The 25,121-nt window shown below is 39.8% G+C and overlaps 1 protein-coding gene across 1 annotated transcript in view; it reads right to left on the reverse strand.

The window, feature by feature from the left end:
• gria2b (glutamate receptor, ionotropic, AMPA 2b) overlaps positions 1 to 25,121 on the reverse strand; it is a 49,795-nt gene that overhangs the window by 15,326 nt on the left and 9,348 nt on the right. The window contains exon 3 of the mRNA XM_083915129.1: positions 8,222 to 8,461. Coding sequence (XP_083771255.1) covers positions 8,222 to 8,461 — 240 coding nt within the window. The remainder of the gene's footprint in view (positions 1 to 8,221; positions 8,462 to 25,121) is intronic.

Consider the following 25,121-nt stretch of genomic DNA (forward strand, 5'->3'; position numbering starts at 1 on the left):
AATGACTGCTTTAATTATTTTTAAATATTCCTTTAATGGCTTATGTAAAGTACTTTGAATTGCCTTGTTGCTGAAATGTTCTCTATAAATACACTTGCCTTGCCTAATGTGTTTAGTCGTAGCCCCAAGCCTGGCTGGAGGCAACTTATTCCTGGTCTTTGTAGAAGCGCTTAAGTGATAATAAAACAATCCTTTCATCAATACCATCCTATGAGCTCACCCATTTCATTCTTTACCCCCAAACCAATAAAACAAAATGATGCGCTAAAGGGCAGACGCTTTCTGTTGTATGTGAGTAATTCAATTACATGTAGCACCTTTCCATCAATCTACAGCGCAGTTTGTTAGAGGCAAAGACTACAGTCTCCATTTGAACTTATATTCATATCACACTCTATCTAGTTTCACAGCTGAATCTCTTCTGATATTGATCCCTGGTCTGCAGAGGGCAGTTTGAGAGCGGTTTGATAAAAAGGTTGAGTGTTTCATTCCGCCTTGCTGCAGTGAGGTGAATTACAGATGTAATCAATTTCATGCGCCACTGCAGTGGTTTTACGATGGTGGGGAGGGAAATGGAGGCTTGCTGTTTTATCTGAATGAACTATACATCATAATTACAGTAAGGTCATTATGCTGTGGTTAGTTTTGACTGTTTCATCAATGCTTATTAAATGAGATCATTTGAATTCAGAATGATTTACAGAGAAAATGGAGCAAGGACAATATCCAAATGTTAGTGTAAAGGTTAACGTTGCATTAATGGTGGTTAAGGTTAAATGATAATTCTACATGATTAGTGTCATTGGACTGTATGTGAGGGTGGGGCTGTCCTTCAATCACGCTTGTCCAATTCTGTATTATACTAGGTGATATTTTTATTTTTTCACATTTTGAATGGTATTTGCATTCTTTTTTGATTGGCCCTGATGTACTGAGGCCTCATCCCTGATCTAAAAAAACTGGAAGGCTACTCATTTTAGCTGTTAACACAACACACACAGGTCATGTTTGCCCAAAGGTTCAAAGTCATAGTGCCAACATAGTTTAATTAAAGGATAACTGGATATTGTCCAAAATATAAATAAATATATAATGTAGTTAATTTAGCTGAGGTTCAGGAACAAGACCATACCCCTCTCCCTTCAGTCATTCTACCACCCACGCCTCACAATTTAACAACCCGTGTCCAATTAAGCAACACCTGTTTCTAATTAACACAACCACCTGTGCAACCATATATATATTCGTATCTTACCCACCCTCTCTTGTTCGTGTCTGTTTTCACAACCCTTCCCCCCCGGAAACCCCGTTCTTCTCCTCTCTTCCCCTTTTTAATAAGACAGCGGCTCAGTAGTCCACACTACAATAGGAGGCTTCTGAACATGAACCCGGGGGGTTGATGAAGCAGCAAACATGAAGGCGTGACCCCACTTTGAGCCAAGCTCCATACACAGCTCGACCCACTTCGCACCACTCATCTTGATGAGCGACCCCGTTCTTCATCGCCGACGTTCGACCCACGTCCTTCATCCACGACGATCGACCCACATTCTTCATCCCTGGTGACCTACCCACGTTCTTCATCCCTGACAATCGACCCCTCTCTCATCATTCCCTCGATCCCACTCTTCATCCCACCTAAATGCACCCTCACCACACCTACCCGCATCCCCCGGCTATTCCTAATTAAACTCCTCTAATATCGTACAATAGTGTGGTCTTGTTAGTGAATTTCTATTTATCGTCATAACATAATCGACTCGCATTGTGCAGTTAAAAATATTCTTAAAACATTTGAAAAAATGAAAATGTAAATATATTTTTGGCTGGCAGGTTTAATCATAGCAACACAGTTTTTCTTCAGTTAAATCTAGATGGTGAAATGGACCTAACCATGAGTGAAAACAGCCTTAAGCAAACTATAAAACATATATGAAGATTTGAACAGAGCCTCAGGGAATTTCAGTGTTAGGTGGGATATTTTAAAAACTGTAATCAATCCCCCGTTTCGTATTAACCACTGAAAAATGTAATGTTTTATTGGTTTTTCATTGGCAAAAGATAGTTTGTGACATTACTTCCATTACTCAGTCCAGCTGCATCAAATGTGCCTTTCATAATGTGTTCAGACCCACATGTTACATGTACTGAATTAAATATACTGAATTTAAAAATAGACTATGACACATTGTGATTTAACAAGCAGCCATGCAACAATGTGGAGTAATTCACTGAACATTACAAGCATATAACATTATAATAACATTAGTTTAGCCTCTGCAATGGCACATCCCTCCAGAAGTCCTTTCCTCAAAGTGAAGCTTCAGGTTTTACACAGCCTCTAACTCAGAGCTTGTTTTCAACAGGATTTCATCTTTTGGATATCAAGTCTGTGTTTGAAATCTACTGCACATCTGTCTACTGTAGATATTATCTATCTCTACAATGGACCTTGTTATTACCAAATTATAAAAAAAACCCTTGTTGTTGAACTAAATCCAGAACTCAAGCTGAGACCTAGCTTTGTTGATTTCCTCTGCAGTTCACGTACTGGTGTATGTTGCATATTCCCCTTGGATAAGAATGGTTTTGTTTTCACTTCTGTTTAAAAGGAGACATATGTTGTGTCTTGGCTAGAAGCCAGCATCTTGCCATCCATTCAAACAGACACGGTGCTCCCAATGCACTGGAGAGTAAAGATGTTATCTGACCTCACATTTACCACTTAGTTAGCCTGGATTTAAAAGGTCAGGGGAGAATAAGGAGACATGGATCGTGTACAATGTAGCACTTTGTTATTCAGTACTTTGATAAAGCAAAGTGATGATCACAATGTGATGGTGGAGCAACAGTTAATCACAGCTACCTTTTTTCCTCACTGAGACGATTATTTTTTTCTCTTCCAGTGCTCACACATGCAGCTTTTACTGTCAAAGCTTAACTTCATGCTCACTGATCAACATCTCAATGAGTTGATGTATGGGACTGCATGAGCGTATGCAGAATATAATGCAAAACTATTCAAATGAGGCAAAAAAAAGGTTCATAAATAATGCATGGTGGAAAGCAGTTCGATACCAACAATGGAAGCTTCATATTAGCTATAATCTCTTGGCTTCAAGCTATTGTTTCCACTCTCATCCACCATGGTAAAGTTACAACATCCTTCCCCAGGTGGACGTGTCCACTTTCTATATAATAACCAGTTGCAGCACCACTTCCAAATCCAAATGGTAAGTGGTTATAGGCTCTGCTTAAAAGACACGAGGGCAAAAATCTGTGAGTGAAGTGCTGCCATTAGAGAATGAAGTTAAATGACTTCTTGGATTATTTAAATATGTTGATTAATATATGAACTATAAAATAACTAAATCTAAATCTAAATATTGTAAAACATAAAAGTTTAAACAATCAAATCATTTAAATGTGTATATAAAGTATATTTTGTCAGTAAAAGTAAAAGTTTTGTCATGATTGTAGCAACAACCAATTTAGGTATGTAAAATGTTATCATATACTGTAAAACCCTACCCTTGGAAAGAAAATGTTTCTTTTGACCACTGGGGCATGATAGAAATAAGCTTCAAAAATAACACTGACATATGATCACCTTGATATGACATTTATGAAAGCAGTTGCGTATTGACACATCCAGCAGATGTTTGATGTCAACATATTCTCATTAACAGGTTATATGAAAAATTATGAGCAGGAATATTTTATGAAGTCTTACAAAATATGGCATTATATTTTAGCAACCTCTTTCACAAAGTCATATATATATTACCCTAGTTTTAATGTAAAAGCCTGATGTTAAGGAAAGACCAAGGCTATGGTTAAAATAAAAAGTTGTTAAGTTGTCTGTGAGGGGTATCCCGCTCACTACTTAAAGGGCAAACTACTTACTGTATTGGCATTAAAGACATCAGATGTAAACTGTAAGGTGCAGATTCAAACACAGTTCCTAAGGATACTTGGCTGCTTTTATAGGAATAGTGACCAAAGAGCCAGGGTGTAAAATATTTGTTTATTTATTTGTTCCTATTCATCCATGTGGCATTCCTCAAATATCGAAGTTTTAGTGAGAAAAATAATTTCTAAAAGTCCGACTGAGAAAACGTCTGCATGTTCCAGCCAAATGAATGCAAAACACAACGCTCAGAGTGCCTGTCCACCCACACACATACATCCATTATTTTAACTGACTTAGCGACAGCAGCTCACAATGGTTGTGTTGGTTCATCCATTAGGCTCAATGTGTTAATATAATTCATCATAACCAGTGGCAACTCTATTGCCATATCTCCCACAGCTCCCTCTTTGACCCGCTCAGTCACTTACAATCTCTCTCTCTCTCTCTCTCTCTCCCTCCCTCTCGCTCTCTCTCTCTCTCTCCCTCTCTGTCTCTCTTCACACTTCGGTTGCCATGGGAATGAGGGGATCGCACTGACCTAATTAGACAGCCATGCATTGATGAAATATGCACAACAGACCCTTCAGTGCCATCGCATACGTACAGTAGAGACAGCAGGTTGGAGCTAGCATTACCATGAGGACATTCTAAAACGGCTGGGTGGAGTATGCCCTCCCAGTTAGAGCTGAGAATCTGGGAGAACAGGAAGAAGACCACGTGGAAAGATATGATAGGGAGGCTACAGCATGAGGGAGGTACTGTAGATACAGTAGATCAAGCATGAATGTGAGGGAAAAGGTGTGGTGGGAGACTTCAAGTGATGTGAAAGTTAAGGGGAACACAAAGCAGAAATGCATTAAATCCCTCCTAAGCCATTGGCACTAGATTGTATTCAGCCTCAACACTTGTCTAGAAAGGATCCCACTTCCTATTACTTTAAGCCACTCAGTGTATTCGTTCTGGTATAAGCCATCTTTAGGCATTCATCAAGTATCATTCAACATCTTCAAAGGGCTTTGTGAAAGCCACCCCAATACTCCTCCTTTTAATGTGCTGTATAAAAATGAAGAATAATTTGTTCTATAATGACAAGTAAAAAAATAAAAAAAACGATTCCTAGTAGACAGAATGAAAAAAAAAGACTTGATAATGCTATTCCACTGTTACTGGATACTAATGAGGTCTTAATTATCCTCTCTCATTGCAGTAGCAGTACTGATACAGACTAGAACTCTATCTGTAGAAGACATTTCCTTTTCACTGCTTGACGTTCCCTCCGTGCTGCAGGAGGTTGCATTGTTCTCCAATTGGGGTGCAAGTCACAGGATCACAATGAGCAGATGATGCAATCCAAATGAGTAACATGACACAGCAAAGCACAAGCAGCAGCCTTGTGTTCTTTAACCTTTTTGCCGACATTGTCTTAAAACTTTACAATCAGACACTAGATGTGTGCGTAAAAAATTGTAAAGTTTTAAGGCTGAAAAGGCACGTGAAGAGCCCTTCAGTCGATGAAGAAAAACTTGCTGAATGAATATTTCCAGAATTATATCAGTGTCAAAGTGAAAAAACTCACTGATGAAAGAAATCAAAGAATAGAGATGGGATCGATTTAAATGTGAAGTATATCTGGATATTAAAGTTTGAGGGTGGATAATTCTTTCATCTCGCATTTCATCAGTCCATGATCTCATCCAGGATCACTATTATAGGTGCACAGGCGTAGAGACACTTTTACATCTGACTGCAAAATTTATGATATTTCTTAACTTAAAAGTGCAGACTGATAAATAATGAGTGACCAGATAATCATCAGTTTAAATCCATGAACCAGCTGTGTGTGTCTGTGTGTGTGTGTGTGTGTGTGTGTGTGTGTGTGTGTGTGTGTGTGCGTGTGTGTGTGTGTGTGTGTGTGTGTGTGTGTGTGTGTGTGTATATGTGTGTGTGTGTGTGTGTGTGTGTGTGTGTGTGTGTGTGTGTGTGTGTGTGTGTGTGTGTGTGTGTGTGTGTGTGTGTGTGTGTGTGTGTGTGTGTGTGTGTGTGTGTGTGTGTGTGTGTGTGCATGTGTGTGTGTGTACAAGACTTTGGTGTGAGACCAACTGTCTCTTACTAAAAAGCACTATTGAACCAGAGTGCAAGACTGGCTAGCTCCCTGGTGTGAATGTGAAGCAGTGCAGAGCTGAAAAAGAACATAAACTCAACATTCAACAAACCAAACCTACATAAAAAACCACATGAAAATCAACGGTAACTAAAACTTGGTGACCAATGCAGTATTGGGTAACGTCCCCCCCTAACATTAAAATGTCCGCAGCAAAGATTTATTTATATCTGAATATTTATATCTAATTTCCTAAACAAATGTGGTAACACCTTAACAATGCCTGTTTGTTATTATCTTTGGACAATAAGCCTGTGAATGTTCTCATTCGTCCAGGTCATCGTTATCCTCAAAGCAATTTCAGTCAAAAAACAACTGGACTGGTTGTTTGTCTAGGAAGACGTTTCACCTCTCATCCAAGAGGCTTCATCAGTTCATGTACGCATCTGACCAGGCTGGGACTGGACCAACTAACTGGTGTGGAGATCCAGGTATTTAACCTCTCACAAGGCCGATGATGTAACTGACATCCTTTGTGCTCCAGGTGCCCACGCCCGTCGTTAGAGTGACAGTCCTTGGTGGGCAGTTGGTTTCGACTTTGTTAGTGCTCTATTGAGTCTGAACGACAGTCGTTGGGGTCACCCGGGCCATGTGTGAACAATGGCCCTGCTGTCCAATGCAACGAGGAATGCAAAGATCTTTACATTGGAGAAACAAAACAACCACTGCATAAACGCATGGCCCAACACAGGAGAGCTAACTCCTCAGGCCTGGACTCCGCTGTCCACTTACACCTCAAGGAGAAAGCCCACTCCTTTGATAACAGCAATGTCCAAATCTTGGACAGAGAGGACAGATGGTTTGAAAGAGGAGTAAAAGAAGCCATCTATGTAAAAGTGGAGAAACCATCGCTAAACAGAGGAGGGGGTCTGAGACACCACTTATCTCCAATTTACAATGCTGCCCTTTCATCCCTTCCCAGGAGATTCAACAATCTAACCTCAAAGAACAGCTGTTCACACATGGCCCGGGTGACCCCAACGACTGTCGTTCAGACTCAATAGAGCACTAACGAAGTCGAAACCAACTGCCCACCAACAACTGTCACTCTAACGACGGGCGTGGGCACTTGGAGCACAAAGGGTGTCAGTGACATCATCGGCCTTGTGAGAGGTTAAATAACTGGATCTCCACACCAGTTAGCTGGACCAGTCCCAGCCTGGTCAGCCTTGGATGAGAGGTGAAACGTCTTCCTAGACAAACAACCAGTCCAGTTGTTTTTTGACTGAAATTGCTTTGAGGATATCTTTGGACAGTGCATGTCAAAGTATTGGGTAACAGTAAGATTCTCTAAATTCCACAAATTGTTACAGCCCGTCAAAAACAACAAAAAAAGAAAATACTGCCTCACACATTGAAAAGCTTTCTTATTCTTTTTTCGGGCAGTTGTGGGTGTTTTCTGTTGTTGCCCCTGACTTTAAAAACAAAATCAGGCAATGAATCTATATATAAGAAACTTCAATTAAAATGAAGAATGATCATAGGAAACCAATTATAGTCCCTGTTTTCACTAGAAACTCTTTGGTAAGAGCCACTCTGGTGTCTGAGAAGCCCAGCTCATTTCAAGTCTGATTGGTTCTGATGTCATACAACAGGATGTTTGCATTTGAAGATTCTCCTTTGATACGACTGCATACTATTTACCAACTAACTGCATCATTTCACACAGGAAAGTGGTTTTCTATTATGTCTACCATTGTAACGTGCACACAGTTTCAGCTATGAATTTGAATGCACCTTTCTAGTACTCAGTGTTCATAACATCAAGCACATCATGCAAACGAATCACACCTCTCCGCAGAACAACGGCTGATGTCAACAACTGCAGGGCACTTCACCTCGACTGTATGTTAAAGATGACTCTGACTGCCTCCCCTCTGCTTGATATTACGTAAAACAGACTCTCAAACACAGGAGGTGCTATAGTTGATTGTATGTGACAAGGTTTTTGTCAGTAACCAAATTGCCCTTTACCTGGGGTTACCTGTTCTGTGCTACATTCATGTAGTGCTCAAAGAATCAGTTTGAATGAAGTAAAATGCCCTCTTTTTTGGAAATGATGCAATCACATTGTTTAAGCAAACGGCAACTGGAAACCAGATCTGGAAAGATGCTTTCAAATAGGAACAATGATGTGCATGACTTACCTCGATCACTGTCGTACAGGTAGGCAAACTTGTCCCACTTGTAGTACTCGATAAGGCTGAGCAGGGGCCCCTTGATATCGGGTCTCATCTGGATGATGAACTGCTGATTCCCATCCAGAGGGAAGCTGGGCGTAATGAAAGAGACATGGAGTGTCCCACAAAATGATGTAATGGTGTTGACAGACTTCTTGTCGTAGAAACCAAATATGGCGTACACCCCTCTTGAGAACTGTGAACAGACTGAAGCAGAAGAAAGAAATGTGTTAAGGTGTGTTAGCACGCATCCTCTAAATGTTAACGTCTTGTGGTTAAAGGGTCTCTGTAGTATTTTTTTCCATGCCAAAAATTGTTGTTTTGTTTTCAAAACAACATGTTTGCTTTATTGAAGACGTTTATTACAATCCTGTAACATTAGAGACAAACACAACTGTCAAAGGGTCCCCTCTTTCTGTTTCTCTTTCTATCAGATTAATAGATAGCTTTCCTTTAAGCTCTGCCAGGGGAGAGCTTATATTCAACTGTAAAATATCCACTGTACACCAGTCGCTCTATGAAACTTTCATGAGTCGCCCTATGACTTTTTGATGCAGTGGGAAGAAGATGTTTTGCAAGTCAAGTATTCACCAAAACTGGACATTAATTCTTTATATATCCATCTGTGTTGTACGATGATACGCTGTCTTCTGTCTGATTTCTGCTCAGGCAAAAAAAACATTTCAGCCTTCTCCTATGAGAACATGTGGGAGGGCAGATATGCTACAACTTCACCACCACCACCATCACCCATTAGCAGTATATCCAGAGTAGATTATTATTATTTTCTTAAAGCTATTAGACCTAAATGACCACCTTTGTTAAGATTATTTCAGGGTATACAACCAGCATTAAGATGACTGTGGGTTTGAATCAGATTATTTGTATTTCACCCCCATCTCATTGACTCCGCAAAATCACCTTTGTTCAATAATTCATGACCCATGCTCAGGTACATACAGCACCGTACCTTTGTTGGCCTCCAACATGCATTATGCACAAATCAGAAAAGGGCAAGTTGCTCTAAAGATAAACATGAATACTGAACATCTAAGTAATCCTGAGGTTGCAGGTTGTTTCTCAAACGTTGTACCAGGGTCAGCAGATTGGCATGTTTCTTGTAAATGTGTATTGATCAACTGCAAGTTAATCAGGCTGATTGACTTGGACATATATGTCCTCCAATGTAATTAATCTAATGAGGGATTTCCTTTTCCACCATATAACTGGAACAGCTTGCTGACAAAGGGAACTGGAGTCCATACATCATATATCAGCTGAATTGGTGTAAATACTGTAGGCATCCAGCCACTACAGTACTGAGTGCAGCAGCTCTTATTGATGAATGGAAACATACCGGGCAGCATAAAGAATGATGGTCTTAGCAACAGATTCACATAGAAGCTTTGCTCTTCAGCCTCTGTGTTAAGAGGCAAGCTTTTGGGAAGGTTTATACAACTCCTTGTTTTAATGTTTCACAAAGTCACACAGTGAGTACTCTTTACAGACACTTTCTTGTACTGTTAAGCACCAAGCAGAATCATTAATGAAGTTTGGGTCGAAATTAACAGCAGCTCATTAAAATTTGTCTTTGGCAAATGAATCAGGCAGCCTGTAGTATTCGGTCTTTGTCTATTCTCAGACTTTGTCCCTGCTGAGCAAGACAGACTCACTTGGAAAATGAAGAACTTCAATCTAACTGAAACCAATTCCTTCTGTCTTCCAGTTATGTTGGGCACAAATGGTTCCTGAATTAAAGTCTAATGTATTTACTGCCTATGCAATGGAACAGTATAGGGGACTGACAGCTTGTACGGACATGAAACTCTGGTTTAATAATCAATGTACTCAGAAACTGTGCCTTAACCAAGCCATCAAGAACTTCCGCCACTACAATGCCGTTACAGTCATTCCTGCACTGGAATGATGGAGCAGACGCCACGAGTGCAAATAACCCGGAAACGGCAATTAATCAGAGCAGATTGGGCTTTTTAGGAGTGAGAGTGGTGACAGGCACTAAAACCGAGCATCTCAGACAGAGAGTGAATACAGGTATATTCCTGCAGACAGTACGGGGGAAAAATGCTTTTGAATAGTAAAGCATGTAACTATGTTCTTGTAAAAACCCAAGTATTAACCTTAAAATTTGCATAATTTCCCCCTTTTAGATGAATTCACTTTCAGATAAGAAAGGTAAATGCTTATATTTTAGAGGAATTTGGCAACTCTAAGACAGTTTTGGTGATACTGCAACATACCGGGCAGCTGAGGCGCATGTGTATTAGTAGTATTTAAAGCCATTTGCCATACCAAGGTGATGGTAAAACATTATGTCTCAAAAATATAAAGAACATTACCCAGACTCCTGTTTCTATTTTGAAGAGCACTGAGGATACCGTGTAAGCACCAACTCTTCCCATTTTGCAACTCTACAGTGTAGCAGCCAGCTTCTGATGTTTAAGAGTAAGTTGATTGCTTTACTGAAGTACACCAAACTATATTTGTGAGGCAGTTAAAGTGCTACTTATTCACTTCAAAATTTTTACTACTATACTGGGGTATTCAAACCATTCACCTCATAATAAAAAAAAGCAGCTTCTCTATCCGTAAGACTTCAAACCCTGCTGGCATTTACCCCCAAGAGTCCGAAAAATATGCAGAGCTCATCAAGAATTGGCCAAAATAAACGAGGCCAGCTTTTATCCACTGCCAGTATCCATGTGGTGCCAAAATTTTTACCGACCAGTCAACTAAAGCAATTAAGTGTTCATCACAGTTGTCCGTGACAAAGCCTTAATGGCAGACCAATAGCCTCCATCACTCTGTGGCACCGTTCCTAATCTTTTTAGAGGATGACAGTGGCCAGTGATGAGGCCAAAGAGAGATCAGACCTCACTAATCTAATTTCATTTTTGTCTAACTGGGAGCTAATAGAACCCAAAGTGTGTGTCATCTGTTTAACTGTCACAATCTAATTGGAAAATGATTCTGTGCACTCCAGGGAGGGGGACTAAACATTTTTCAGAGGAAAGGTTAGGTTGTATGTTAAACGTGCCATGGAGCTCTGTTTACTGGTAAGAGCTAACTGAACTGAACAAAGCCCAAAACAAATGAGAACAATGAAACTTTTTTTTTATATTTGCCCCCAGAAACAACTGAATGATAGCGAGGCAGGGAGTATTAAACCAATCTTCATTAATTGTAACTTGAACCAACCAGAAAAACATTTTGCTTGTATGAAGTTTGCCATTTAGATGTAAGATAAGTGATGGTTACAATGAATTGATGCTTACGGTGATTGCTTTTCATTTAGCTACTGTGGTCATCACTGGGGTCAATGTAAATATGCACATGTATTATTAAACAGAGCCATTTTAGTGAGGCGGAAATTGGTGTAATGTGGTCACGCTATCTTTTACAAGTAAGAAGATGAGCAGCTGCATTTTGCACAAGTTGTAGGCGACAAAGCAACTACTGGTCAACATCAACATAGCCTACAACAAATTACAGTTATCCAGCCGTGTAAATCTCGGGCAGTTAAGACCAAAGAGCAGGTCATTTTCCAATTAAAATCTTCACAAAGGGAAGTTGATGGCATGATGGAAGGAACCTCACAGGGATTTACAAAAGAGTTAATCATGTTAAAGAGAACTTGACGCTTGTGACTGTGAGGACACGGTTCGATGGCTACTTTGTTTTAGCCTCTTTAACAGCTCTCTGATAGATGGATAAAGAAACGTTTAAGGTCTCTAAAGGGACATGGAGTTTGTCCTTCTTCCACTATCTCTCAACACGCCGACATGAGCGTCTGAGAGAGCAGGTGGAGTCATTCAACCATGGTTCAGAAAGTGCTTTAATCCATCTGGATCTAAGCGGAGCAACAGAATCTAAGATATTTTTACATATAGAGTTCAAACTGCTAATAAACTCCTCAGTGCTAAGAGCACAGTTTCCATCTGAGATCAAACATTCAGTAAAAATAACTGAGAACTGTGATGCAGTTGAAGGGTTAAATGTGCACAAGCAGCATACAGGAGGACACATCTTATCCTTCCAACAAGGTATTAAAACAGTGGCCTAAATAAATCAGGCAAGTGGTCCGAAATACATGTTGTACAAATCTCGTTTACACAAACAGACAGGCCAGAAGATAAAACCAGGTCTAAGCTGTGGCCCCTTTCCTGTGTTGGATCAGCCACAGACTGAACAAGAACAAGCACACATGGACATTACAATCACCAGAAATCAAGAAATGGTCACCTTCGACAAAAGGACAACAAAGTCATGTATTAAGTCCTTAAATTTTGGAGGATGATATACAACCAAGAACAACAACGGAGTGTATGGATTTAATTCAGCGCAAGTTGGATCTGTGGACACTGGAAGCTGGATTTGTAAACAGAGGCTCAACCTCCGCCTTTTTATCTGTGGTTCGAGGGGAGCGGAAGAAAGTGGAGGAAGAAGTTCGGAGAATGTGGTTTACTAACCAACAGGCAGGCAGGTCTCCGTCACAAACACAAAGTCCAGTTCACCAGAGGTGAAGAAGTTATTTAGCAGGAAAGTCTTGTTTGCTATTGATCTAGTTTTGTCTTAGTCATGCTTAGGTCGCTCTCCTCACTAGTCGATGGTGCAGCATGTTTCATCGGGCGAAGGAATGCATGGCTAACACCGTTTCTGCGGGCCTGCGACTGGCAGCCTCAGAAACGGCTCTCTGTCATTGGACCGGACACAGCACACAGACTAGACACTGCAGGTAGAGCGGGCCACGTAGGTGGAGCAGGGAGCGGGTCATTGAGCCAAGGAAGGCAGATGGAGCGGCAGCCACAGGGCGGATCCAACGGGCCCTGTGGTGCAGTGGGCTTCGAATAGCGGGAAAAAAGCCCCCATCAAGGAGGAGGTGAAGACCCGTCACACAGGAGCAAGTCAGTAGGGAGGCCTTAAGTCTCACTTGCACAACGCTTTCCCAGGGAAGGATGCATGGAAGATGAAGCAGGAATGCGGGTCGACCAAAAGCACGGGAGGAGGGTTCACTGACCTTCCACCCAAAAGGCCAGAGGCTCGGATGTTGAGTAGGGCTTGGCGATCATAAATAATGAAGCAAGCGAAACAGGCCACGCAGGAGGCTAGCAGACACAGGCGCCATCTTACTCAGAGCTGTATCCTTCAACACGAACAAACAAACAAACAAACAAACTAGGCCAAAAACATAACCTCCTTGGTAGAGTTAATAAAACACAGGGTCATTCGGCCCGTTAATGACTTCATTTTATTTTTTGATAGATTGATACACTTTGCTGATAATTCTGTACTGTACCTTTAAATGGATAGAGCTACTTTACCTCAAATAAATTATTCTACTTCTAATATCTCCTTCACCATCGCTAATGCACATTTGTGAATTATGATTGGGGCATAAGACTTTATTTTCAATTAGTGGTTTTCACTGGTTTCAATCAATTGATTTTCATACAGATTTTATGTCTTTGTGCACTTAAATGTTCCCCACTGCAAGAAGAAATGAATAACCGTAATAAACAGTAAATGATGAAAATTCTAAGCTCTTAAAGCAAAATGGTCATTTTAAATCTGACTTTAATCTGTATTTCTTGTATAATGGATTGTCCTTTGTGATATTTACCCATTTCAAAAGTAAACATTTTCTATTGAAAAGTAGAATTTGTAATTACTGATGATAGTTGGATGGTGCTCTGTCCAAACAAAGCTGATGGACAATTCAGAAACTCTCTGCCCACTTCACACCAAAAGAATATCATATATGCATATTATGGACTCCTCATCCTCTTTTATTCTCCAGCATTACATCCCTTTTATTACACAAGATTATTCACTGTAGCAGACGAAATAGGAGTTCATGCAGGTTTATGTCATATTTTGTGCTGCAAATCATGAGAATGATGAGGCAAAAGCTCACATCTGTTCTTAGAAGAAAAGAAAAACAGCCCGTCTCATCATGGCATTACAGAACAGAATATATATATATAGTACCCCTAATTGTCACCCCCTGAAGCTATAGAGTGGTCGAGTTTCCTTCTGTGCCTGTGTCATGTCTGTCTATTGTCATGTTTCTAAAGCTTTCTTTGCTGGCAGTCTGTCGCTGGCGAGCTTGCTGAATTTGCCCAGGATTAAAACTTTCTGAGCTCATGCTTAGAGACTGGTTATCCCCATGACTGTGCCGCAGCTTCTGCGAGAGCAAACAGTTTGACAACGTGTTACTTTATTACCGAAAATGGTAATTCACATCCAGAAGCCGCATGCACTGACCATTTCTCAGAAAGGATTTCTCTGGCTCTGGAATGTGACAGCAAAAGAATGAAGAGCACAAGGTTTTGAATTGGCGAGACCTCTACGTGTGCCTCTTTATAAGGAATTTAGAAATGGTTAATTAAGGAAGAAAAAGCAAGCCAGAAACAGTAACATGTAAAAAACAGGGAGGATTGTGGAAAAAGCCATTAAGCCACTGTCACATTTGAACACTTTTCAATGAAACCAGGGAGCATTTACCCTCAGAACATCCCCCTCCGTACGCAGAAGAAAGAAGCTATTGGGTAAACCTTTTTTTCTTGTGTTGATGAGGTCACCCTAATTAGTCACCACAAGCCAAAAATGTTGAAACAAATCGTATTATTGCTCACTGCTGAGTCTTTAAGCTGTGGTGGACCAAGTTTTCCCTCGCTATCTCTCTGTTCAAATAGATAAAATGAAAAAAAAAGAAAGTAGTTCTCACTTAATCTGGGAATGTTTAAATTAGATAAACAAACTGTCGACTGAGGGACTTGTAATCCTGACATTGTAGTTACAGACAATAGTGCATAGTACATAATACATGGCAACTTGTATTTCTGGTAAATCTGTGTTTGGTTTTTGGTGTGTTGGTCTAACATTTCCTCTCGAAAGTTTTTAATTCTTTCATCTGGGAACCAGGAATATCAAAGATGATGGATAATGTGAAGCATAAGGTATATTCCTAAGAGAAGGCTGTATATATATATATATGTAGTGTAAGCACAGAAAATGCAATCATTACTGTATGCCTCAGATTCATTTGGCTGCATTTAAAATACCATCTAAATGTGTACATCAGGAGAATAGCTGTCTTAGAGCATGGACTAGAAGATGGCCATGCAACATTTGAAAATCCAACATAATGAGCTTACGTATACTGTATCAACAACCATGCAAAATGACTACTTTTACTTCCACGGGGAGAGTACATTGCCCAAAGATAGATATGTTATGATTATTTATTTATGAGCCTGTTGGTACAGTCATACAAAAATGCCGTTTTTTTAATTGGCAGAATTTGATGTTATTTTTATGGATGCAGTAATGATGCCCTTGCAAAACAGATAGTGGAGATAGTGGAAGAGGCTCTTTAAATCCGGTAAGACAGACTTGGAAATCACTGACTTCACCACAAATGTGCCATGGACGTATTTGTTCAGTGTATGACAGTCATTGTATAGCCACATTAAACAGAACAAAAAAAAAATGTTCAGTTATGTTAGTTTTGTTTATGTTTTCTTATGTTCTTGTCAAAAGTTAGGTATAGATTAATGGCTTGACTTTAATGGAAAAGATTATCTTTGTAACAACTTCATAAATTGTTTAAGTACATTATTTGTATCACAGCTATAAGCTCCTGTCAGACTCTCTGTGGTCATCCGAAGGATCTCATCACCTCATTATCACCAGCATGTTTCATTTGTCGCAGCAGTGACTCTGGTGTTGTACCTTCCAAGGAGAAGGTTCACCTTTTGAAATATATTTAGCCGTCCCAATTAACTGACCTCATTTTCACCACCATGGCACTGAAGGCGCTCCACCACTGTTTACGTTGCTGCTCAGTCACTGATTTAGAGATTAAACTTGCACGAATTAACTGTTAATAAAACATCAGAATTCAGCTGACATCTAACGTGTCTTGCATCAGTGTGAAATTTTATCATGCATAATGGTCTTTTCTTTGGTTGTTTAGCAAATATGATTATTTTTCTGTTCACTTCTTTGCAAATTCATGTGGTTTCATGAGCTCATATGAGAACCCACAACCCTTAGGGGTGTACACCACAGTTTGATCACATTTGAACTAATTATAAAGCTATTATTTTATAAATATGATCCAACACCAATCACATTTAGGCTTTAAGACATTTGCAGTGTGTTTTATTTAACATACTAATAACCTGAAACAACATTAAGACCTATTGACTAAATATTATATGAATCCTTGCCATACATTATTAATTTAAATTACGTACTTGCTTTAAAAGAAATAACTGGAAAAATGAATTAAAACAAGCAAGGACATTTTCAATTGTAGGCTTTACAGTAGGCTTGTATCCAGCTCAAATGATCAGAGAGGACATCCACTAAATCAGCAGTGGACAACATCATCTGATATATAACGAAAGACCAACAGAGGCCCAGTGCATCAGCAAAATAATGAATCAGTTTAACACACACACACACACACACAGACACACACACACACACACACACACACACACACACACACACACACACACACACACACACACACACACACAGACCACGTCATCAGCAGTCCAGTCACAGCTAACAGAACTGACTGTTAGATATCTCACCTTTTCCAACACTCCTGTTCTCACCACAGAGAAAAGGCCTCTGGGCTTTGAGGCTTTTATGCAAAACTGATCTGTCACCAGTTGGCAAGGCAGCTTAAAGCCACCACCACACCTTCCGTCAAAGCAACATGAGCACATTTGTCACTGATATAGTTGCTGAATGGCTAGAGTTTTAACTTATATACCTCCAAAAATCTGGACAAGCTAGGTGATTGGGATTTATAAAACTGCCATCTGATGTTTAAGGTATGATTTAAGAAACTAAAACTGCTTGGTTATGGTTAGGAACAAAACAATTTCTACATTAAAGAAACGATATGTCATATATACCCTATATACTGAACCCAGATCAGAACCCACGTGATTTTGAACAAACAGCTCCAGCTTTCCCTTTTGCACTTCTTCATTCTTCTTCCTTTGATACCAAATGACAAATATTGTTTTGGGGAAAGAAATTGCAAATTCTGCTTTTGTTTGGTGAGGATAGTTTTTCGTGGGCAACGTCATCATTTATGAGTGTACGCCAAAGCGGAAAACCTTCATGCATTAATTTATTTATCTTCAACCGCTTGTCCCTGTCAGGGTCGCAGGGAGGGGGGCTGGAGTCGGTCTCATAAAAATAATATTCACGTACAAAAAAAAATGTCATCAGCAAACAGTTTCATAGGAAACATAAGGGTTTGTGTTTCTATATTGAACACATCTGCAACATCTTTACTATGAAAATATTTAATTTGTAAAACCTGCAATAACTGCTTCTGGGATCTAAAACATTCGTTTTGAGTGATTATGTTGGGCCAACCTCGTTAAAGGAAACATTTGACATTTTTGGGTAACACATTTTTACTTCCTTGTAGAGAGTCAGATGACAAGATTGACAGCAATCTCATGTCTGTACGCTAAATAGGGCACTGCAGGTGGCAGCTAGTTAGCTTAGCTTAGCAAAAAGACATGAAGCAGAGGAAAACAGCTATGGCTCTGTCCAAAGTACCAGACCAGACTTGCCAGACTTCCTCCTGGGCAGCGGACTACAAGCATTCAAAAAATCTCATGTTTTGGATCATCTCAACACATTTAAGGCCTTTAGGGATGATTCAAAGATGCTTCAGAAACCAAAGTCATTGCTGGCTTCCTCTTGTAATATCAGACTCTTTCTTTTCTTAGTATTTGCTTCCTCATCATGACTTCCTTTCTGACTTTAGGCTCTGACACAATAACAATTTTATCTTATTTTATCTTCTATTTTTGTCTCTATTGATACACTGTTTAGCCCTAGGCTGAATATGATTCCCAAAGGATTTATTTAGGTTAAATGTTTATAAAATACAAAAATCAAAATCAAAAAATCAAATTTATGGCGTGTGAGCAGTGTTTTATAACTTCTGAAAGCTTTGTCTGCAGCCCATTACAACATGATCTAGTTTATTTCCCCCTGTTGACTGTTGCCACGGTAACATATTTCAGCCATGTTCTCTCTCTGTGCTGCACCTAATCACTTCTTTTTATGTAACCTTGATGTTGTCAATGTCATCTTTCTGAAAGCAACTGAATAAATTAGTCGGATGGGTTTGATTTCTGTTCCAAAGCGCCACTTGTTTCAAGACAATTCTCAAAATTGACTGTAAATAAAACACGTAAAAGGGTTTAAAATTCCTATATGACAACACACATAAGCATGTACTTCTGAAAACCACATCATTATGAAATCCTTCCATTGGTAAGACAGGCATATATGCATTGCAGCACTGCAAGCTGTTGTCTGGGTGATAGCTCTCAGTCATACACTCGGTCCTGAGTGGCGGATATCAAAACTTCTGGGAGGTGTCACTGTGGGCCAGTGAGGCGCACTGGGAGGTGTTTTTGTCTGTCTTTGAGCATCTCTTCCGGCAGCTGGTCTCCAGAAGAACAGTATCGCTCAGTTCTTATCAACTTCTGACTGCCCCTCCTCCCTTCTCCCATCCTATTTCTTTCTCCTTCTCTCTTTCTCCCACTCTTGCTTTGTTCCCTGACCTGTTTCCTGGAGGCTTGACGGATGTAGATGGAGAATGTAGGTTTCACAAGAACAGAGTCTGATGTAAAGGCTCACTATGTGATCATTGCACAGCGCCCCCAATGTCCTAATCGTCCTTTCAGCTTTGCTTTTTGTTGTTTTCTTGCCACTTTTGAATGCTTCACCAGTAGTGAGGGGGCGGGGTGAGGAGCGACTGTGTGTGGAGCCTTGGAAAACGCCTACACAGCTGATATGTGCCAGTTGTTGACTACATCACTTACCACTAACTAACAATGGGCTGTACCAGCCAGCATTTCTCCTGTGAATTTTGAATCGATATCATTAACAGCAGTAAAACAGCTCCACTGATGTTGTACATTAAAGTCAGTGTAGTTATGATTAGTATTATTAAGCCAATGTAAACGTCTATATGTTATGTATAATTCTGTGGCTCTGAAGAGTCTGAAAGAGTAACCCAAGAGATGTCAGGGTCATCCATCACAATAAACTTGAACAAAAGGTTGCATTGGTGTAAGATATAGGGTTTTTGGAGCTTTATAAAACTCGTAACTACTAATTTACGATTAAGCAACACCTAATCTTGCAAAAAGGTTGAACAAAAAGTCCAACTAGTGACAGATACCTGTATCTGTAAAGGCTAATTTGTAGCTCATTCACATAACTATGCTGTGCTTTGGTCATGTATATCTATCTATATATGTACATATATATTGATTTCTTACATATATTACAAAAACATAGAGTAATTCTCAGTCATACATCTTCAATCTGAAAAAAGGGAAGCACTGTGTTGTTCGCTGCGCACAACAATCCATCCCACTAAGCACAATACAGAATTCTTCAGCGGTATTGATTCTGCACATTCAGGCCCATACATCACACACAGCTACTTTGTTCGCATTTCATCTGCGTCCTGTAATAACAAATACCGTATGGCCACTGACCTTTAATGGAAATACCAAAGCAGGCTTTAGATCTGCTGTTCTCTGTCCTAATGATCTTGGAACCTGCCCGAGTAAAATTAGTTACATCTATAACAACACAGCTCCATCCAGCATGTGAGGGAGCAGCTGCCATAGCAACCGGGCACTGAGTGTTCGCTGAAGACAAATAAAGACCAACTCAGAGAGGTGGAGACAATACACATAATCCTGCCTTTGATGGTTCCTGTTCAAATTGCTTTTCCTAAAACAGGTACGCTAAATCTTCATATTTTCAGGAACATTATAAAAGGTCACACCATATTTAGCTGTACCCAACCCTTTTTCTCTTTTGTTTGTCTCACATGTTTGTTCTGCTCTTTTCTCTCTTTCATTAGAATAACACAGGGAGAAGATGGAGCCACGAGGCATCCCATCAACATGAAGTTGCCACCCCCACCCATGAATGTTATCACCTTCCTTGGTCGCTCAAAATGAAGCCTTTCATCAGCTCACCTTCTCCATTTGACCCTGACTCTTCCCCTCTTTATTGTACCTAAGTTCCTCCCTCTGTCCCTGACCTTCACACAACCATGTATCCATCATCCTTTCATTTCAATACTTCAATAAGCAGACCCAGAAGCAAATTGAAACTACTTCTACTTTAACATGTAGAAACGACAGCAATGATGAGGCAGCGTGGTTAATTGAAAGCTGAGCACTTCCTCCTGCCAATCTAAATCAGGTATTCTCTTTGGCCATTATCATAGACTGTAGGAAGGCCATTAAACCATATCAAGTTGATTTAGATTCTACATTAGGCTCTGCAACCTCTCTCAAATAAAAGCCGGTATTTAATATAACATAAATCATTACTAGCCAGAGGAGTGGCCAGTGCAATCTTATCTAATGGTTAAAAAATGTAAAAAATTAGGAAGGGTGGAATTACTTGTACTCTACTACCTCAGATGATAAATGAGGTATAATGTACATTAAAGGCTCTGACACACTTTCTGCATTCGGGGTTGGCTTGTGCTGACACACACTGTAAAACTCATACCCCATTGAGGGTCCACATCATGTATAAAGAGAAGTGAATGCTATTCAAGAATGTTCAACGGCCGCATTTGAAAATACCCAGATGATCAGCACTGCTTCCGCATTGCGTGGCCCATAGAGCCGGCACACTTGAGACTTCTGCTGCCAAAGCCAGCTACTTCCGGTTCAGCGCTACGGTTAACTTGAATGGGGATTAAATGATTTAATCATGCGGCTCTGCTAGACTAGACTAGGGTATATATTTGACTGTACTATCTTGGGTAACAGATGATACAATATTATTTAACATTTCTGAATTTCAAAAAGGAGAAGATGACATGCAAACTGACATTATTTGCATGAAACATCCTACGGAGAGGAAGGCGGAAACTCCTGAGAATGGCTTCATTTTAATACACAGTGCTCTCGTGTGCTGCTTAAAACACTTTTGACATTGCTTCTTTGTCAAAGCTTTGAGCCAGTGAAAAGTCCCGTAGAAAAAAGATTGAGATTACACAATACTCCGACTTCAAAAGGAAGAAACTGAGTTATGACCTTATGAAGGCCTCGGTTTTCAACAAAGTAAGCTTTAAAAAGTATGTTTGAAGTTGCAGCTGCAGCCCTTTTCATGGGATTCGATGTCTTCCTCACAGTGGGAGGATTTTCATACAAATCTGGCTATTTTTGTCAAACAACCCTGTTATAAGGAAGGCTTTGTTGTGCGGGCACCATACAAAGCACAACTTGTTACTGGGTCATGGCATACTGATATTTTCTCAGCAGTAATTGTTTGGCTGAATAGTAAATAGCATGTACAGCAGTATATTAAGGTAGGATAGTAATGTAGTGGATGGTTTTCCTCTTAAAAATAAATTTTCCCAACTCAGTCAAACTTCCCTTGATCGAGCAAGTAGCTATTCTTTTGTTATCTAGATCTTTCTCATAAATATCTTCTAATTCCTTCTATTGACGTTAAAGTAGACTGAAGCATAGATCAGAGTGTACAATCTACTCTTCTCTGGTTTAACTGCTTGATTTTAGAAAGGGAATAGCATCCCCAGTTAGGTGGTCCACCACTTTGGTCCAGACTGGAATATATCGACAACTTTCAGATGGAATATTATGAAATTTTGTACAGACAGTCATGATCCACACAGGATGAAGCCTGATGACTTTGGTGATACTCTGCCTTTTCCTCAAGCTCCACTGGCAGGTCAAAGGTTTCACTTAGGCCATGCAATATCACAATATCCAATATACCAGATTGATCGCCACAAAATTCTTTACAGAGATTTATAACTCCCAGATGATGAATCTTCATGACTTTGATGATCTCCTGATATTTCCTCTAGCTAGTGCTATAATTATAACCTGACTCCGCCAGATGGATTGATTCGCATTTGCTCAGTATGTCCATCTGGAAACGCTCGTTTGGGGGTATTTTGGGAAGAGGCCAAAATACTGGTTGCTGATTGGATAAAACATCTGTCTATCACCAACATACGGGCCAAATCAACCGAACAGATCAACAAAGCATTTGACCTACTAACAGCATCGAGGCAAATCTCAGAAAGTAAACAACATGTGGGTAAAGGATATTTGCCGTTTGTGTAATGCAAATTTACAGATTACAGGCACAATTTCAGGTGCCCCGTCTATATTCCAACAGAAGGATCCAAGAGAAAAAAAGCTTTGATCGATAGCTGCGCTCATCTCGTCTGTGGAAGCCGTCAGTCGCTTCTCGTTACGTCACACTTAAATCCGCTTCAAAACCAAAGCTGATTGGTTAGTTCGCTTGGCAAACGGCTCCAAATTTTCTACACCGCGCGTTACCAGACTGATCTGTGAGTAAAATACAATGGATCTCCCAAGATCAGGATAGTCTCATGAGACTACTACAATTAGGTCGAGATCCGTGTTTTTTTAATGAAATGTCTTGATGGCTATCGGCAAGATTACCATTTGGTTCAGACATAGGGATTGGCCTCGATTAATATTTCATTCTTCAGTTATCATGGCCAAAATATCATCCAACTTCCCAGAAAAACTACTATTTGTGCTGAAATTATGTAAAATTACTTTGCGTCACTTTTTTACATTGGACTTAATCAAACCTAACAAACAATAAACAGTTTCCTGAATTACCAATATGTAAAATAACCATGCGTTTAAAAAATTAATAATATGATATAAATCTGAAAATCCCTGTGTCTATCATGTTAAGTCCTAAAGTCAAAGCTAAGAGACAATAAATGGTCAGCATTTGGATATAGGTTATTAAAAGTACCGCTGTTGCTCTGTATTTCTCCGGTTTATGCAACTGCCCCCTTTTCCCAGTGTTTCTCCTGCTGTTCACAGCAGGGGAGATGTGGAGCTCCTCAGAGATGTGAGGGCTGTTTGAAATGTTTGTGCTAGACTTGACCGTAACATCATAATGAAGGTCCAAACCCATCATGTTCCAAACTGAGCCTGTGTACATGAGCAACCTTGTACACTTCAGGACCAACATTCTCTTGTCTATCTTTAGTGACATAAAATAGGAGACGACAGTGCAGAGTTGCCTCTTGTCTGCTGCAACATAACATTATCTGCCTGACTGCTGCCTGGATGTATATGCAGCTGAATATACCTACTCTGAGAGTGTGTTTGATTGTGTCTGTTTCTCTTTCAAGACACCTATTGCACACAATGTCAGTGAAAACGGATGCTAACCTAGCTTTTTCACCCATGTTTATTTCATATCGCCTTCCAACTGTCCATGCCATTGTACATTTATTGGATTTTTGGAATTGTTTGTTTTTTGTTAATAATTTACCTTATCTGAGCATGTGAGGGTGATACTGCTGAGTACATTAAGTTAGATGATACAGTTTTCAACATATGCCATTTTATAATATTTAGCTTTTTGGGCTCTTTACTACACAAAGCACTGTATCATCTTGTTTTGTGTTGATTAATTTGCTCTCACAGAAAACCTGAGGATTAAGGGCTTTCCTATTATCATTGTTTCCCTTTCTGCTGACTACTACAGCTACTACCAATGGAGATTCAAAAAGATAAAGAACTAATAAATGCAGCATTAAAGGGTCAGTTCACCCACATCATAAAACCTATTACCGTAGTGATAACTAGCCATGCAGATGATCTTGAGGTGAATGCTATTTAACTTACAAATGATACAATAAGTGCTTTCCACGTGAAGATACTACCCAAAAAAATGCAAGAATCATGCAGATAAGATGGACACATAAGCTGGAATGCTACTGTAGTTTACCATTCAAAGTCTGTGGCTCTCTCTTAGCTTTGTCTCAGGCCGCTGTCAATCAATAATAGAATGATGACACTACAGTTTCTGTGGGTAAAGTGATTTAATTGGCAAGATGCTGATGAGTCCTCTTTTTATACGAAGAGAATCAATGTTGCTATTATTCAATTATGCTGGCTAATGCACAGAAATGATTTGCTAAGATCAAACCTAATATATGAAATAAACCAAAATAGATTTGAAACAGAGAACAGACCTTTTAGGGCATAATTTTAACCAGCAGCAGTTGTAAATTTATTCTTTAAAAACCTTGTGGTGGTTTTGGACTCCTTTCTGCTGTTGCTTTAACAATAACTTTGCAAGTTTGGCACAGACTGTTCTCTTCCTATCTCTGAGAGCAGGAGGGTAATAGACCAAAGGAACACAAAAAACATAAAGAACAGAAGAACATAAAAACACCTCTGCACCAATCTTCTTGACACAAAGACACAATGAAGCAACTGATGTATAGCCACCCCAAAAAAACAGAAAACCGTCCTGTTTCGATCCATAAACTCTCTGTGCATTCCACTGAATCTATTACTAACTGACTCATGAGATGGGCAGATCAAAGAAACCGCCCACAGACTGTGGTCTTACATGCCTTCACATGGCGAAACACCAAAGGTTCCTTTAATGGGGACAAACATCCTCTCAGAGGCAAGCAGTAGGGGAGCAAAAATGTTGACATGGCTGAAAACCAAGTCGACTCTCCCTGTGAGAGTTCACTTTAAAGCAAACAACTGAATTCATGCATTTCTCTTCTGTTTTCTGAAGAATGCTGGAAGTCAGTCTGGGAAATGTACAAAATCAGTAACTAAAGAAGTAGACAAGGCAGACGAAGGAAATGTAAGTCAAGTAGTATACAAAATGCTATTCGAACATAACCCCTAGAATGCAATGAACTTCACATAATGTCAGATTTTTTTTCCTTAATATGTTGCATTTGCGAGGTACATGGACAGTGTGA

Source organism: Echiichthys vipera, assembly GCF_963691815.1.
Source record: "Echiichthys vipera genome assembly, chromosome: 6".
NCBI classification, from domain to species: domain Eukaryota; kingdom Metazoa; phylum Chordata; class Actinopteri; order Perciformes; family Trachinidae; genus Echiichthys; species Echiichthys vipera.